Source organism: Hemicordylus capensis, chromosome 4 (assembly GCF_027244095.1).
Source record: "Hemicordylus capensis ecotype Gifberg chromosome 4, rHemCap1.1.pri, whole genome shotgun sequence".
NCBI lineage: Eukaryota > Metazoa > Chordata > Lepidosauria > Squamata > Cordylidae > Hemicordylus > Hemicordylus capensis.
The window spans coordinates 164,808,611-164,826,758 of NC_069660.1; the positions used below are offsets into that span (position 1 = coordinate 164,808,611).

The 18,148-nt window shown below is 42.9% G+C and overlaps 1 protein-coding gene across 3 annotated transcripts in view; it reads left to right on the top strand.

The window, feature by feature from the left end:
* TEDC1 (tubulin epsilon and delta complex 1) overlaps nucleotides 1–18,148 on the top strand; it is a 65,176-nt gene that overhangs the window by 21,545 nt on the left and 25,483 nt on the right. For all 3 annotated transcript variants that reach the window (XM_053247101.1, XM_053247099.1, XM_053247098.1), the window contains exon 5: nucleotides 1,069–1,167. In XM_053247101.1, the coding sequence (XP_053103076.1) occupies nucleotides 1,069–1,167 (99 nt within the window). The remainder of the gene's footprint in view (nucleotides 1–1,068; nucleotides 1,168–18,148) is intronic.

Genomic DNA, 18,148 nt, shown 5'->3' on the forward strand with positions numbered 1-18,148 from the left:
CTTTTGTCCTGCTCTGCTGAACAGGGAAGCCCAGACAACCTTTTTTTGGAGTGCATTGTGCCTTAGTCCTTCCTGGGTAGGAATGTGTGTGAATTGCCTATGGCATTCAAGGTTGATTGTGAGGACAATTGGAGTCTGCAGGTGCATTTAAAGAATATCCTGTGCTCAGAAGGGTTTCGCAATAATTCTATCAAGAGTTTTGATGGGCACCTCTTCAAAGTTACATCACTAACTCATCTCTATTGTAATGGAGGCTGCAGATAAGAAACTTGCCTTTTTTCTCCCTGGCCTAATGGCCAGGTATTGTCTCATTTTGCGAGAAGAAGAGGGGCATTTAGATTTCATTCCAAGGCTGAAATTATCTTAGATGCCAGACATTTGCGGTAGCTAGTCCTGGGAGTCTGCTTAGCTGGGCAGCCCTCATAGAGAATGTGAAGCTAATCCCGTTTCCAATTTGTGGGGCTTGTAGTCAAATCTAGGGGTGATGAGTTCACTGCCGACTAAGCAGCTTGTCCCCAGACTGGAAGCTCACATTGCCGTGTAGCTCTTGAGCATAGCAAAAGTGCCATCTCCAAGCCTGGAGATGCAGATGCAACTAGGGAGGCTTCTGGGAGCAAGCAGAATAAGTTCAGCTGGTAACAGTTTATACCCAAGTATATACCCAAGCTCCTGCAGGACTGGGAAACAAGCAGCTTTCAGTCCTCTCTTTGCTGAAACTTTATTCAAGGTAGCCAGATAGTATGAAGCAAATTTTTGGATTGAGCCTATTTTTAAAAAATCTTCTGCCTTTCAGCTATTGGAATATTACTTCAGTGCTGTTATTGGAGTGCTCAATACTTCAGCGATTTTTATTCATATGCTTTTATTATTTTACAGGGTTTTTTTCGGAAGATATAGTAGTATTTGTCACTGTCTTGTCCAAAATTAGTTTTTCCTTAGAAATTGCCAAGCCTGCCAGAAATTTACGAATCCCAAGTATCTATGCTACATATAAAAGTATTGCTGATGTGACATGTGCCATATATATATTTATTTATTTCCTACCTAACCCACATTTCTGTGTTCTAGGTACATTCATATACAACTGGCTGTCAAGCTGACCCTACTATTGGCCATTTCTCAGTCACAGAAGCAGATATTGTGAGACAACCAGATAATTACAAAGAGGTAACCATCCTTTTGAAGTATGATGGTGTGTTAGAAATCCAGAGGAAGAACTGTGGATGTGTACACCTGAATTTGAGTATTATAGTTCCCTGGAATGTCCTAATCTTGAGCCATATTTTACCTGAAATAGGAGACTTGCTAGCTTTTTGGTTTCAGCAGCTTTCTAGCCTGCTCTGATGTTCTGGGCCTTCCTGGACCTCAAAGAGACCTTAGGCTGATATCATTGTCCATTGTCCAGTGGCTTCATAAAGGCTTCATAATGAAGGGCAAAGTCATTTTCTTTGCACTTCCTGTCACCCTCAAGGAATCATTTGGCATGAAGGCCTTGATCTGTGTTGGGTAGGTTAGAGGTCTTGTAAAGAGCATGATGTCCCCACATATTGCAGGGCATTGATGGCAACCTTAGTTGTGTTCTGGTGCTTTTTAGTAATTATGTACACATCCTCACATATTGTCAAAGTCGACTCTCTAAAAGCTTTCCATCTTGAGGCACTGTAAACTGAACTTTGAGCTTTTCCCCTTCAGACTGAATTTCCAAGTGGCTAGGTCAAATGCTTTGATTGCTGGTCTTCCGTGACCGTTGATTTTCTTCCCTTTATCTTGTTTCCTCTACCTGTACCCACAAATGTAATGTCACTTTGATTTATTGATCTGCTCAAGCCTTAGTGTCATGGTTTTGTTAAAGCTTTAGACTTATTATTTACTGCTCTCTGTGCACTAAACAGAGAATTCAGATTAACTTTAAAAATGAAAACACCAGTGAATGTTGTCTGCTACAAGAGGGTATCCCCAGATTGATTTGTCAGTAGAACATTCAGCTATTTTGGACAATGGGAAAAAACCCCTTTAACAATAACATCACATCAAAGCTCATCCATTACATCAAGATTTAATGGCAAGTTCAGTGTGTGCATGCGTGTTTAGCACAAAATTGGCAAATGCAGTGCCTAATAATTTTGATTTTAAGTGCAGGGAAATGTATTTTTCTCTTAGTGCAATATGACACTTCTATTAAAGTTACTTTGAATAATAGCTAGCACAATGAAAGAACAAAAAGAGCCACCATATCAGTATGTCCTACAGTAAATTTGCCTGTTGATGGATTGTCCTATAAATAACTTGGTGACTGAGTGCCTGAAATTAGCCAGCACAAAGATGTTTACCTGGTTTCAGTGAAATCAGGAATGAATTTTCACAGAAGAATTTCTGTGAGATAATTTGCTTTGATTTATATAAAGTGAGCAAGATGGTTCTAACAGACGAAGTGTGCTTGATAGTGAGAAACTTTTCTGAAAAAAATTAACATGTTTAAAGCCTCTCAAAGTTTCTCTTTAGGGTAGTTTTATGTATTTGTATTAAGTGCTCACTATTAATTTATTTAAAATTATTATCGCAATCTATCCCAAAGACTCAGAATGGGGTTCAGCACTTCTCATTTCAACACAAACATGACCTGCAGGTGTGGTGGGCCTATTAGGATGGTCTGCCTGAAAAGGCTACTGGATCCTGTAGGATTCCAAAAAGCCTTGGAGGGTTTTAATGTTGGTACTGCCAGTGATTCTGTTGATGACCTGTGGGAACCTGGAATAGGGCACTCACTAGGGTGGTAGACATGATTGTTACCAATGATTGCGTCCCTTCGACCTGCTTCAAAAATGGTCCCTTGGTATACAGAGGAGTTGCAGGGGCTGAAGCAGCAGGGTAGGTGACTGGAACATAAGTGGAGAACTCGGCTTGAATTTGTCAGGACACAGCATAGGACCCATTTAAAGGTTTATTTGGCGGCAGTGCGTGCAGTAAAACAAAATATTTTTGTCTGCACGTATTGCGTCTGCAAGTTCACTTTCAGCAGAGCTATCTCAGGTTATGAGGAGTTTAATTTCGGCTCATTCTATCTTAAATTACTCCTCATTGTTCTGCTGCAATGCTTTTAATGGGTTCTTTGCAGACAAAATCTCCTGTATTTGGGCCAACTTGGACTCCATTATTTGTGCAAAGCCTATGAAGAGAATGTCCAGCAATCCATCTTGCAGTGTTGAGACAGCCTTGGTCGGCCTGATGGATGACCTTTATTGGGGAATCAACAGAGGGAGCGTGACTCTGCTGGTTCTCTTGGATCTCTCGGCGGAATTCGATACCATCAACCATGGTATCCTTCTGGATCGCCTGGGGGAGTTGGGGATAGGGGACACTGCTTTGCAGTGGTCCTGCTCCTATCTTTTGGGTAGATTCCAGATGGTGGAGCTTGGTTAGCCTAGCCTCTAATTATATCTAGTTTTAATTTTAAGCTGGTTTAAATGTATTTTGATTTTAATTATTTTATTATGTGTTTTTTATTTTAATGTAAACCATCCTGAGCCACTTTAGGAAGGCCAGTAGAATGAATGGATGAAAGAAATAAAGCCCAGAGACATTGAGGCTATTCTCACAACCAGCAAAAATCGGGCTAGGAGAGCCTAACCTGATTTTTTGCTGCTCGTCTAAACCACTGGGCTCACAAGTGAGCCTAGTGGTTTACAAGCGGCTAACACGCTTGAGAAGCCCTCCACTAACCGGGGCTAACAGATTGTGTGCTGCCACAGTGCGGCTCCACGCCGCAGCAACTCACGAAGAGACCCCCAACCGGGAGGCTAAAAAGCAGCCTCCCAGCTCACGGGTCTCTCCAGCATGCCCTGCACTTACACAGAGCATGCTGGAATTCCCGGGGGCTACGCAGCCCCCAAACTCCCAAGCCCCTGCTGGCTCCATGACAGAGCCGGCAGTGGTGTGGGCGCTCAATCCGCCTGCCTAGGCAGGGCTTGCTGATCATCTCCCCACAAACCCTTTCAAAGTGGGTCTCACTGACTGTGAGACACACCTCATTGCCTCTTGTATCACAATTTTAATAATAAACAGAATTATTTTTGTGGGATTATGGCCAATGACTTTATAACAATTATCGTCACTTCACTGACATCCATCAGAAAATCTTCTTTATCTCACAATAGCACATCCCTTGTCTGCTCACCTTATAATAATATCCAAATTCTTTTTAAGACTCTAGAACTGCCTTTTCTTCCATCAAATTTATTTATTAGAATTATAGTTTGCATACTATATTTTGTGTGTGTATGGTGCATCATTGCCTGTCAGAGCTGTTCTGTGTTGTTGTTTTTTACGTTAGCCGTGATTGGCTAAACTTTTATGTATAGAAGCTATATGCAGTGAGGATCAGAATCATGCCCATCTACCTACCTTGTTCGCTGTGTGTGCTTACCACATCTTCAGAAACTGTGCAATGTTTGTTGGTTTGTTTACCACCCTGAGCCATTTTGGAAGGGCAGTATATAAATCAAATAAATAAATAAATAAATAATATTGTTAAATTTATATACCGCCTTTCATCCATGTGTGCACTTTTGGGAGTCTCCGAGACAGGAGAAGCATATCCTATGAGGCAGTCAGGCATGAGTCTGCTGGCAAAGTTCATCCAGATTGGAGTTTCACCATATAGTGATGATGCAGCAATTCTGTAGGGTCTATTTGCTATAGTTATACTTATAATATAATATTTTTCTCTTTCTCTGACAGTATTCATTGTCCATCTCCACACACACACCCATTTATTTTTAAATTTCTTCCACTAGCGATAGAAAAATTATTTTCTGAAATATAAGAATATACAGCTGAGATGCAGGACACTGTGAAATTCTCCTGTTCATTCTCTAGTTTAGCTTGTGTCTCAAAACAACTTTATATGTGAATGGTGCAGATATGAGCTTAATATGCAGTTGTCCCACACTTTTATTTTGGCCCTTATTCAGGAATTTGTGCAGAGTCTTGAGTGGCTTCCAAAGTAAACAAAGCAACAAGCACTCTTCCTTACTCCCACCGGTGTATACAAAAAGACTGTGAAATTAAAGGTAAAGTCCCCTTTAAACATCCCCTGCTAAATGGGCAAAGAGGCACCTTTTACCGTGGTGATTCTCCTTATTTAGCAGGGGGAGAGTAACTGACCCTATTCACCCCCAGCACAGTACTTCCAGTGACTGTTGCTGGTGTGTGTCTTAAGTTTCTTTTTAGAATGTGAGCCCTTTGGGGACAGGGAGCCATCTTATTTGCTTGTTATTTCTCTTTGTAAACCGCCCTGAGCCACTTTTGGAAGGGCGGTATAGAAATTGAATAATAATAATAATTATTATTATTATTATTATTATTATTATTATTATTATTATTATAGTGTACCGTCAAGTCAATTTTGACTCCTAGCACCCACAGAACCCTTGTGGTTTTCTTTGGTAGAATACAGGAGGGGTTTACCATTGCCTCCTCCCGTGCAGTCTGAGATGATGCCTTTCAGCATCTTCCTATATTGCTGCTGCCCAATATAGGTGTTTCCCACAGTCTGCGAAACATACCAGCGGGGATTCAAACTGGCAACCTTCTGCTTGTTGATCAAGCATTTCCTCACTGTGCCACTATGAGATTAGCAGGTGGTCAAATCAGCAGTGATAGTTTTCCCAGGATGAAAGAAATACTGACCACTATACTGACCTTGAAGCTTCAAATTAACATGATATGGTGAGTAGTCTCTGCAGATATTATCTTTGAACCTCTGAAAAGGAGGGCATCCCCATCTTACAAAGGAAGGCATCTTCTCAGAAGGTTTGTTCAGACTTCTCCCTGGTGTAGGACTTGGAACAGAGCTCCCAAAAGATGATGAATTTGATGTTTCTTTTGATTAATTCTTTTGAATTCTGATGTTCCTTGTGCATCGCATATACTAGTAATCACTAGTCTGTGTTTTATCTGCTTGATCCTGTAGGCAAGCAGCCTGCCAGTCCTTTTACCTGATTCCAAATAGACTACTTTAGTGCAGGTCATTAAGAAATCTGCATGCTGGCCATGCAGCTTATTAATAGCTTATTAGGTGCAGAGCCATTTTTTGAGCCAGGGATTCTCATGTCAGAATCAATCAATCTCTCAGTTTAGCTTACATTTCCTCCAGAGTTTTATTAATTATTAATGGGCAGCATCCAGACTAGTTAGTCACATCAATGAGATGAATTAGTCATTACTAACTTAGTCTGAATGATGCCTATTATTATTATTATATTTATATACTGTTTTTCATCACAAAAATTCACAAAGTGGATTACATACATTAGTCCTTTTCTAAACATAGGATATAATACTGCCTCAAAAGTTTTCATAGAAGAGCTCCAGGAATTCCCATATAATAAATTTGGTAGCTAAAACAAAGTTGGGATCCCTTAACAAATAATGTGTTAAATTTCCGGTAATGCTTGGTATATTTTGAATAGTGCTGTAGGCAAAGCAGGAGGCTAATGAGGGCATACAGAAGGTTCCAAATTCTCTCCCTGGCATCTCTAGTTAGGGTTGGGAGAGACTTCTGCCTGTAACCTTGGGGAAGTCGCTGTCAATCTGGCTGTACAATACTGAGCTAGTTGGACCAATAGTCTGACTCGATAGAAGGCAGCTTCCTATGATCTGAGATTAGGATTGGCTCTGAAGTCCTATAGTTGACCAAGGCATTCACCAAAAAGCATTAGCCTGTAGCCCACGTAAACGAGATCTAATCCTGTTGTACAGTCAACTGCATCAAGATGTGGCAGAAAACCAGGTTCTTTGGAATGCCTTCCCTGTGGAGGACAGACAAGTTCCCTTATTGGACACTTAAGGTGTACTGTGAAGACTGGCCCTTCAAAAAGGCTTTTGATGCTGCTTAATGTCCTGGATGCTATTTACTTTGAATTGTTGCTGTGCATTATTTTTTGGTGTGTGTGTCTTGGTTTTGGAATATTGTTTTAGTGGGGGAGGGGGAGAGAGAGAGAGAGAGAGTGTGTGTGTGTATGATGAACTACTTTTAGTCTTGAGAGAAACAAGTTAGAGTTGTTTGTTTTAAATAAACAAACACAAATGGCTCTTTTCAGTGTTTGTGTATGAGTATGTGTACAGCTCTAATGTAGAAGTGCCCCCCACCCCAAAGTTGCAAATGAATGGAAGGAACTGAAAATTGTGGCACACTGTACATGCATGGCACTCAGTCTACAACATCTGAAAACAAAAAAGGACAATTGAGAGGTTTTTGATTTTTTTTAAAAAAAAATAGTTATCTGGCAGTGACCTTTTAGAGTCTTATGAATATATAGTACAGATGGACCTCGATATTTGCGGGGCTTCCATTCTGGGCTGCAGCTGCAGATATGGAAACCGCATATATCAAATTAAGGGAACCTATGGGATCGCAGGGTTCCCAGTCGGCCAAAAATGGCCAAAGTTGGCTGAATTTTGCAGTGGGGTGAACTTCTTACCTTGCTCTGCTGCTCTCCTGAGTCATGCTGTGGGCCCCAAATCGACTGAAAATCAACACTCCCCCTCCCATTTTTTCACAAAGACTGGAGCCATTTTGTGGCTCCGTCAAAAAAAAAAATGGCCGGAAATTACTTCTGGTCATTTCCGGCCACCTCTGACCCACAGCTACACACGAGGTCAGCATGCTGGTGTGTGTGTGTGTGTGTGTGTGTGTATGTATGTATGTATGTATGCATGCATGCATGCATGCATGCATGCATGCCAAGGTCAGGTGTCTTTTTCCCAACCGCGGATAACAAAGTTCACCTGTACTTTCTATGTGTTCAAAGTGTTTCCTATTCATTATCTCATTTCTAAGTTATTTGCAGTTGTTTTATGTTTTCATTGCCTGCCTCTTCCCTCTTGGTATCTCCTGGTGTTAAAATAGTTCAATTATTTAATCTTCAGAATCATATAACAATTGACCTTTCAAGGTCCATCAGTAAAATGTTTATATGTATTTTATTGCATACATGGATGCATGGTTTTAATAAGGTCACCAGCAACAGTTTCTTATAATTTACATAATTTACCCTACAGTGTTTAGGAAATAATATTGGATGTTTGATCTTTTGTCTAATGGGTTGTAACTTTTTAAAAGAAAAAAAATCTGTCTTGTGTTGAATCTTACATTTAATTGAAAGGTGGTGTCAGTTATGATTCATAGTATCTTTGGCTCTCTGATGCTAACGGCCTTGGGCATTTCCTCGGTTCTTTGGTAGTGGCATGAGTGAGTGTACCCTGTTTGTGTTACCTTGGCACTAGAACATTAACCTTAGTCTCTCTAAGATGGAATATGTCTTCCTTGGAGCTTGTCCCACTGATCAGTGAATATTTATCTCAAATTTAATTGTTTCACAGTAGTTGCAGGCTCCAACATGAGTTTTGCATTAAATTGCTTTGATCACCTGCACTGGGAGATAAACAGGGAATATGAACCTGCTTATACTCGTGCATTTTTCATTGACTTGTGATATAATCCAGCCATGTATTTTAGTTCACATATAAGTGCAAGCACTGAAAAGAGTGCTGCCGCTCCAAAGGAAACAGCAGAAAAGTAAAAACTGTTTCTCCCCGATTTCCAGTTTCTTCCAGGAATAGAAAAAGTTATTCTAGTAAGAACGAATCAGCCTACTTTCTTTTCACTCTTCCTACAACAAGACTAAATTTGGTTCAAATTGAGGTCCACAAGCTAGATCTCTTGCACCTCAAATGTTCATCTGTCCGCCATCTTGGATCGGGGTGGATGGCAACACAAATGACACCATTGGGGCATCCCCATGTGTTCCTACAGCTGTAGTAAATTTGGTTCAAATCAGTTAGACTGTCCAAAAGTTAGTGCACTTGTGCCTCAAAGGTTTATGCTTCCGCCATCTTTAATCAGGGTAGATGACATCATCACAAACTACACCACTGAGGTGTCCCTTTGTATCACTCACTACAGTGATACCTAATTTGGTTCAAATTGGTTACAGTCCACAAGTTAGCCTACTTGCACCTCAAATGTTCATGCATCTGCCATCTTGGATTGGAGTAGATTACATCATCACAAACTCTGCCATTGAAGTGTCCCTATGTGCCCCTACAGCTGTAGCAAATTTGGTTCAAATCAGATAGGCAGTTCACAAGTTAGCCCACTTGCACCTCAAATGTTTATAGGCTGAAAAAGTGCCTATTGATGAAAAAGGCATATTGCAACACCTAAGAAGCTCTCAAGAGCACAAGGTTGGCTCTACCAGGTGGTTGGAAAAGGAATGTCTGTGTATAATTGCACTCATATCCTTGTTCTGTGAGTAACTAGCCAAACTTTTTCCTAGTGATGGTCTATTACAATCTGGCCTTAAGGAGTGATGTCTGACCCTTCTGCAGCCTGCTGTAACCAGTTTGCAATACATTTTGCCAATAAAATTGCTTGGATCAATTCCAACTTATGTTAGAATCATCCAAGAGGATTGAAGCCCTTGTGGCTTCTGGTCCAATTATTATGGATACCTTTCAGATTGTTCCACTTGAGGAGGTAGAAAAGCTTTCTGGAAGTTTGAGATTCGCCTTCTGTACTCTTGACCTCTGCACTTTCCCGCTTATGAAAGCTGCCAGAGCTGGTTTGGGAATTAGATCTCTTATCTATCTATCTATTTATCTAATTTGTACACTGCCCCAAACTTTCGTTTCTGGGCGGTTATGGAGGCCTGATTTAATTATATACTTAATTCTGCTGCCCACCACTCAGGTACATTGTAGAGACACAGCTGTGTATGTAGCACACTTGCTACCACACTTATCAGCAAGTGGTTTCTAGAGATGAGCCTGGATCGGTCCGGAGGCCATTTTTAAGGCCTCCGAACCGGTCCAGACTTGAGGGCAGTCCAGCACTGCTGTGGGGGGCTCTTTAAGGGTGGGGAAGGGTGTACTCCCTCCCGCCGTGTTTCCCCCACTGGCGCCTTCGTGTAGTAAAGCTTTTGGGGCAACAGGATACCTCCCTGCCGCCCCTTCCCCCAGTCGTGAGCAAAAGGCTTCACAAAGACTTTTGCGCGTGCGCACGTCACGTCTCTATGACGCGCGCACACATGACACGGAGACATGGCGTGCGACGTGCGCATGCGCAAAAGGCTTTGTGAAGCCTTTTGCCAACGACTGGGGAAGGGGCGGCAGGGAGGTATCCTGCCACCCCAAAAGCTTTACTACACGAAGGCGCCGGCGGGGGAAACATGGAGGGGGGTAAGTACACCCTTCCCCGCCCTTAAAGAGCCCCCCACAGCAGTGCTGGACCACGGTTCTGTGCACATCCCTAGTGGTTTCTCCTGGCATAGAAGGTCTTCCATTACCCTGCTATGGATGTAATGTCTTAAATGCCTCCTAGAAGGCAGGTCTCAATTTGTCTCATTAGCCTCCCTTCACCATACTTAATGGCAAGCCACTGCTGTCTCTCTTGTTCTGTTTTTTTAATGATTATTTTTTAATTTACTTTTATTTATATACCGCCTGGGATGTATTCTCAACCCTGGATAAGCCGCTGCCAGTCTGGGTAGACAATCTTGAGCTAGATGGACCAATGGTCTGATTCGGTATATGGCAGCTTCCTATGTTCCAATCTCTAGGCAGTGTACATAATCCAGATTACAATATAAAAATAAAACAATTAACACGTTCACAGAACAAAAACAATTCACAGAATAAAATAATTTTTAAAATGAGTAAAACAGTTTTAAAACAATTAAACAGTTTAAAATCAGTTTTAATTAAAAGCCCAAGGAACAGGTATGTCTTAAGGGGTCTGTTTAAAAGTAGTTGGAGATGAAGAAGCTCTTATTTTGACAAGGAGTGCATTCCAAAGCCCTGGGGCAGCCACAGAGAAGGCCCGATCTCAAGTCACCACCAGAGGAGCCAGCGGCAACCATAACCCCACTTCCTCAGATGATCTTAATAGGTTGCATTGTTCATGACAAAGGAGGCATTCGCTTAAGATCCCTGGACCTAAGTCATTCAGGGCTCTATAAGGAATAACCAGCACTTTGTATTTCATTCAGAAACATATTGGCAGTCAGTGCATTCTTTAAAATTGGTGTTATATGATCCCTTCAGGTTGTCCCAAAGACCAACTTGACTGGTATATTCTGTACCCATTGTAGTTTCCAAACTACATACTAAGGCAGCTTCATGTAGAGTGCATCACAGTAGTGAAGTCTGGAGGTTACGAGCATATGTACTACTGTTTTATGGTCATTTATCTCCAGAAATCGGCATAGCTGATGTCTCAGCTGAATCTAATAAAAAGTGCTCCTGGCCGCTTTTCTCAGCCTGAGAAATCAGAGAGAGTTTTGGACCCAGGAGCATTTCCAAGCTGCGTATCTAATCTTTCAGGGGAAGTATAACCCCATCCAGAACAGGCAGATCTAAAGTGTCTCTCAGGTCTTGATCTCCAAAATCAGTACCCCTGTCTTATTTGGATTCAGCTTCAGTTTGTTATCTGTCATCCAGCCCATTACTGCCTTCAGGCAGGCATTTATGGAAGTTATGCCATTTCCTGATGAAGTTGATAGGGAGAAATAGATTTGGGTGTCATCGGCATATTGATAACAAACACCCTACAGCAAATCTCCTGGTGATCTCTCCCAGCAGTTTCATGTAGATCTTAAAGAGCATTAGAGACAGTAGAGCCTTGTGGAACTCTGTACAGTAACTCTTGCTTTACAGAGCCACGGTCTCCAAATGACACCATCTGGGATCTACCAGAGAGGTAGGAATGGAATCACTGTAAAACAGTGCGACTCAGTCCCATCTCCCTCAGGCAACCCAGAAGGATACCATGGTCAAGAGATCCAAAAGGATCACCAGAATCACACCCTCTCTGTCAATACCTAATTGAAGATCATCCATCAGGCCGACCAAGTTGGTCTCGACTGTTAATGGAACTGCCCTTGGGTATTTGGTGAACACTCAAAAATTGCGTTCAGGCTTGGTGTGGTGAAATTAGCTCAGAGTGGAGCAGTTCCACATCAGAATAATTTTTGTACAAAGCTTGGGTGGCAGGAAAAAGGAATGAGAGAGATAGAGATTGCTGAAGTTCAAAAACAAAGATTTTATTTGAGATTAAGGGGTACAATGGAGTAAGAGAGTCACTTAAAGCAATATTATTATTAAAAACCCATTACAAGATTAACCATAAAACTGCTAAGAGGCAATTTAGCTTAGTGTCCAAATTAAAGTAGCTTCTAGGCTGACTGGAGAAAGGAGGCTCAGAGAAACAGGCTCTTTGATTTAGGAGACAAGAAAACAGGAACAGAAGGAGGCTAGATTGGGTGCAGCAGTTATCATACAACCTTGTTCCTTTCTTTATTGGCGAAGGAATCCTTGTAGCGTGGCAGGGATCGATCCAAAGGGCATCTGTTCTTGTGAAGCCAACTCCAGGTGGTAGCGAGCAGGGATGTGCAGATCTGATCTGGCAAGGGAGCCTATCTAGGGCCTGGAAGCAAGGGTGGCCCACAGAGCAAAACACAGCCAGGTATGGCAAGTGTCCACTGTAGGGTCCAAGTAACAGGTGACTTCCAAAGTATGGAAACCAAGTGAGGGGCACTGGAGACCAAGTGGAGCACACTGGCTCAAGAAACCAGGGGCAATTAAAGCCCAAATTGTGTCCTGAGGGAACATTCCAATTGCTCTTCTTTCTTGGGTAGGGAAGCTCCCTGGAATCTCAAAAGATCCCATTGTTTGTGTCTGTTGTGCTGCCTGCCTTACAACACAATGCTTGAATAGATCAATGCAAATGGAGTGATTGAACGTACAAAGATGGTCTTTAGGTAAGAAATACCTGGTAAACTAATCCACATTTTAATGGGTACATTCTGAGTTTCTATCATCCACTTTAGCCTTCTTTTGTTAAGGAGGGAATTTGATCTGATTTCCCTGCTGAGGTAATTGGTTTTTAGCTCCTTTGAGGCATCTGTGGAGGGGAGGTAAACCAAAGGAGGATCAATCATGCGGAGAGACCTTGAACAGAGTTAACTTTTGTGAGTTAACTTCCGGTGTCTCCTTAGGTATCCCAGCATGGAGAAGGTGCGAAGCTAGTTTCCTTTCAATCTGACTTTGGCAGCTGTTAAAACTAGGGGTAACTGTCCCACTGCCTACTAAGTGACTGATCCCCAATATGCCAACAAACGGAGAGCTCATGATACGGTGAGGCTCCTGAGTAGGCGTGTGTCCGAACCGGTCCGGCGGCCATTCTATAGAATGGCCGAACTGCCGGACCGGTTCTGCCCTGGTTGGTCCGGTCCGGGTGGGGGGGGTATTGCTTTAAGGGCGGGGAGGGCTTGTTTACCCCTCCCGCGCCTCTTTGCCCCCGCCAGTGGCCGTAATTTACTGTAAAATTGGGGCGCTGGAAACCAGCCGCCCCAGCCGCCGCCGCTTCCGCCGCCCCCCCCCCCCGCGAGCAAATTAGAGGGGGGAAAGGCTACTGCCTACAAGGAAGGGCTACTGCCGCCCTGCCGCCGCCACCCGCCACCCCCCCACGAGTGCTCACCAAGTTAGAAGACTTTAGAGAGGAGCTCGCGAACAGAGCTCCTCTCTTATCGAAGCCTCCGGCCCAACTGGGGCCTTGGGCGCGTGCGCACACGCGCTAGAGCTCTTCTTCCACTAGAGCTTTTGCCGGAGGCCCGGTCTACCCGCCGGGAGGAAGCCGGGTAGACCGGGCCTCCGAGGCCCGGTCTACCCGGCTTCCTCCCGGCGGGTAGACCGGGCCTCCGGCAAAAGCTCTAGTGGAAGAAGAGCTCTAGTGCGCGTGCGCACGCGCCCAAGGCCCCACTTGGGCCGGAGGCTTCGATAAGAGAGGAGCTCTGTTCGCGAGCTCCTCTCTAAAGTCTTCTAACTTGGTGAGCACTCGTGGGGGGGTGGCGGGTGGCGGCGGCAGGGCGGCAGTAGCCCTTCCTTGTAGGCAGTAGCCTTTTCCCCCTCTAATTTGCTCGCGGGGGGGCGGCGGAAGCGGCGGCGGCTGGGGCGGCTGGTTTCCAGCGCCCCAATTTTACAGTAAATTACGGCCACTGGCGGGGGCAAAGAGGCGCGGGAGGGGTAAACAAGCCCTCCCCGCCCTAAAAGATAGGCTCCCCTTTGGTGCTGGTCCGGACTGCTCCGGACCATGCACATCACTACTCCTGAGCATGTCAAGCTATACGCCTGCAGTCTCAAACATAAGCAGAGAGGCTTCTGGGAGCCAGCAGAAGAGCAGTGCTAGCAACACAACCCCATAGCCCACTTGAAAGCTAGTTTGAAATGGGTCTACATAATCAGTTCCCCCCAAGACTGTCTGGAGCTGAGAGGCCATCAGCCTCTCAATCACCAACCATGGGAGATTATAAACGGGCCTATAGTTGCCTAACTCTGAGGGGTCCAATGTAGGTTTTTAAGGTATGTTCTAATGATAGCCTACTTAAGACAAAGAGGCATCCTATCCTCTCTCAGAAAATAATGTATTATGTTTATCAGACCCTTTCTAACAATCTGATTGTTAAATAAAATAAGCCAAATTGGGCAAGGGTCAGGAGAGCAGGTGGTAGGACACACAGTCTGAAGCAGCTTGTTCACATCCTCTTGGATGTGTGCTCCTCGGCTATCTGCTTTGGCTTCAGTTCTCTTATCTGTTTCTACCTTGCTAGTATTGACTCATCACAGAAATGACTTGCAGTGACCTCGGGAGATGAGTGTGCATCACAGTTGACCTCATGATGAGGTACAGGGCAGTTCACTGAGATTGCTGTCAAGCAGGTAACAAGGGAAGAAAATTATTGAGTAACTACCAACAGACTGGGAAACTTTTATAAGCAAATGGCAATTCTGCCATGCATCCAGCTTCAAGGTGCACTCATTCTGAGGTTGCTGGGTGCAGAGAGTCCCATTTTTATAATCTGAATCAGCCCTCCATATTAGCACCACCATAATATTTGAGATCTAAGGTAAAGTATTTGGAACCCTGGTTGTGGGTTCTTTCTTTCCCCCTACCCCACTCCAGTTTCCTGTTTTGGAAGGATACTTCTTGTTCATGGCAGATTTAATCTTAAAAATATTTTTTTTTAAGCTAGTCAGCGTCTGCTTGCAATTAGTGGCCCAATGGGAAGTCTTGGCAGCGTTCTAATAATGTTCAAGCTGGTCATTCTACTTTGCAATGTTATTACCTTGAGCTAAAAATTTCCCTTGGCTGTCATCTGTCACCTAGATGTGCCCACAGTGAAAATTTTCCACACCAAAAAGAGAATTAATAGAGCTGCAGTTCTATAGTTGCTGTCACCATTTTAAAGGAAAGCTTCAGAGAAGACTTATTGCTTGGCACATTTTATTGGCCAAGCATGTGGTGTTCTTGGTCCTTGAAAAATGATTCTTTGGTTCATCAGGGCCTCCATAAATTGCTAGAGTATAGAAGTCATCTTGTTCCCTATTCATTACAGTATGTGAGGCCCCCTCTTGTGAGGTAGTCTGCGGTTACTTTAAAACAGGACACCACCACCTGGCCACCCTTTCCATATTTCTCTACTCTGATAAACTCATTCTTCATAGATACCTTTAGTGCCTTTGTACATCCTGTCATTTCATACATCTTGCCATTTCATGCTGTTGCTCGCGCTCTCTCTCTCTCTCTCTCTCTCTCTCTCTCTCTCTCTCTCTCTCTCTGTGTGTGTGTGTGTGTGTGTGTGTGTGTGTGTGTATGGAGTGGGCTGACACGTGTGATGTTAACTTGCCTTAAATTATAACTCTGTCCAGTCAGTTTAAGACTCTGCAAAATAGTATACAATGATTTAAATGGCAGAATATGATTCTTTTAGCTTTCCCTACAAAATACTCAGTTTTGCATTGACTTCCTGAAGCATTCTGGCATAATTCATCAGCTGATTTTAACCAGGAATGACTTGAACAGCTTGTATCCACTCTGGAATTTTTTGACTAGTTGGAAAGGTATTTTCTGATAATTCCAAGTTAGATTCTGCAATCCAGTGCACGTCTAAAACATCAGCAAGCAAACAGGATTCACTCTGATGTACTATCGAGGCCTAGTGTGGCTTGGGGGTATTGCAGGCTGTAATAGGCCTTACCAGCATTTGCAACTAACATCATTTACAAAGGCCACTGTGCACATGGCAGGGCTTACTATTGTGGGGCAGAATTAGCCTTCTCTAGTCCTTTCTTCAAAGGCTCAGTGATGTCATTACATCAGCACAGAGTCATTACTCCAAGCATGAATTGTCCACTTTGCTAAGCAGGGTCAGTCCTGGATCACATTTGAATGGAAGACTACATGTGTGAGCACTGTAATCCCTTAGTGGGTGGGGCTGCTCTGGGAAGAGCATCTGTATGCTTGCATGCAGAAGGTTCCAAGTTCACTCCCTGGCATCTCCAAGGTCTGAGAGAGACTTTTGCCTGCAACCTTGGAGAAGCTGATGCCAGTCTTTGTAGACAATATTGAGTTGGACCAATGGTTTAACTCTGTATAAGGCAGCTTCCTGTGTTCCTATGCATCCTTGTAGGCTTCAGACAAAGCCCTGAAACAACACCTGCTAAGTCCTACTTTGGATCAGAAACCATTCCTAACCAATGGGACCCCACAATTTCAGTCTGGATTCTGTTTGGAAAGGAATTGCTCAGCAGCCTTAATGTGAACCTAAATGATTGGGCCCTACATTCTTCCTTCCCTTTGTTTCAAAATCAGCCAAAGAGATCCATCTGGAAGAATTTGTGACAGGTAACAACTAACATGGAAAATTAACATATCCGAAGGGTTATAAGAAACAGCATAGCTTAATCAAACACAGATTTAAAATAAGGATTGTTAAAATAAGCCCTTTATTTTAAGATCTTTTGCTATAAACAGTTCTTGTTTCTTCAGATCACCACACTGGGTAAAGCTACCAAAGCAATACATGACTCTCTCAGAGTTGAGTGACAGATCAAATTAGAAAGGATGGGGAAATGTTTTCATGAACAAACTCTTGGGTTTTAAACTTGTCTCTTTGTTTCAGTCCTAGGACTTGGTGCAGGTTAAATCATTTCTTAAAAACTAAAGCATAAAAATAAAGCCTTTTTATTTTTAAAGCCTCACAAAAACCTTACAAGCACCAAGTAATTTAAAATCCCAATTATCCCTGCCCCTTGGGACTTGTTTCAAACTCTGGGACAAGTTTTAGGCTTGCTTTCTTAATAGATTCAGCACCATCACCCTAATTAAGGTATTCGAGCTAAAAATACTCTGATTCTGAGTGATCTGTTAGCAGTTGAGAAGAGAGTTGACATTTATTGAGGGGTGGGGGAATGCAGAGGAGGGAAAATTGTCTGTTTCATTTGTGTGAGAGACTTATCACATGGAAGCCAGGCACATTTCACCCCTGACAGGTCAAAATGAAATTTCCTGCTACTAGATCCTGAATAAGGCAATGTAACTCATTATAATAGTGAAGCAGGCATCTTCCACAACCACAGAACAATCCATATGTACTATACTGAGGGTTTTTGGTAAATTACAATAGGAAATTTAATATTTCAGGGTAATTTTATTTTTATTCTGAACTGTTATAAAGTGTGGCTTTTTTTATTTTTTATTTTTAAATTAGAAATAGCAAAACTCCCATTATTCATTATGGCTAAAGTATTTGGACTAAGACTGCATGCTAGAGTACTGTTTGCATGATTTATTTAGTATTTATATAATGGTTTAAATAGACAATTTAAACCATTATATAAATACTAAATAAATAGTATTATAATAGTAAATAGCACTTCCCATAAATTCTTACAGAAATAACAGCCTTGGTCGCCCTGCTGGATAACCTACACTGGAAGATGGAGGAATGCAACCTGTACCTTTTGCTACTATTGACCATGCTATCCTTTTGGGTTGGTACTCCTGGGAATTGCTTTATAGAGGCTCCATTCCTACCTCAAGAGCCATACCCAGTAGGTGGCACTGGGGGCACCTGTTCTACTCCTGACGATTGGCCTATGAAGTGCTGTAGGGTTCTATTCTGTCCCCATGCAGTTCATACATGAAACCCCTGGTAGAGATTATCCACAGGTATGGCTTGTGGAGTCATCATTATGCTGATGGTACCCAGTTCTACCTATCATTTAAATCTGCTGATACTAGGGAGGCAGT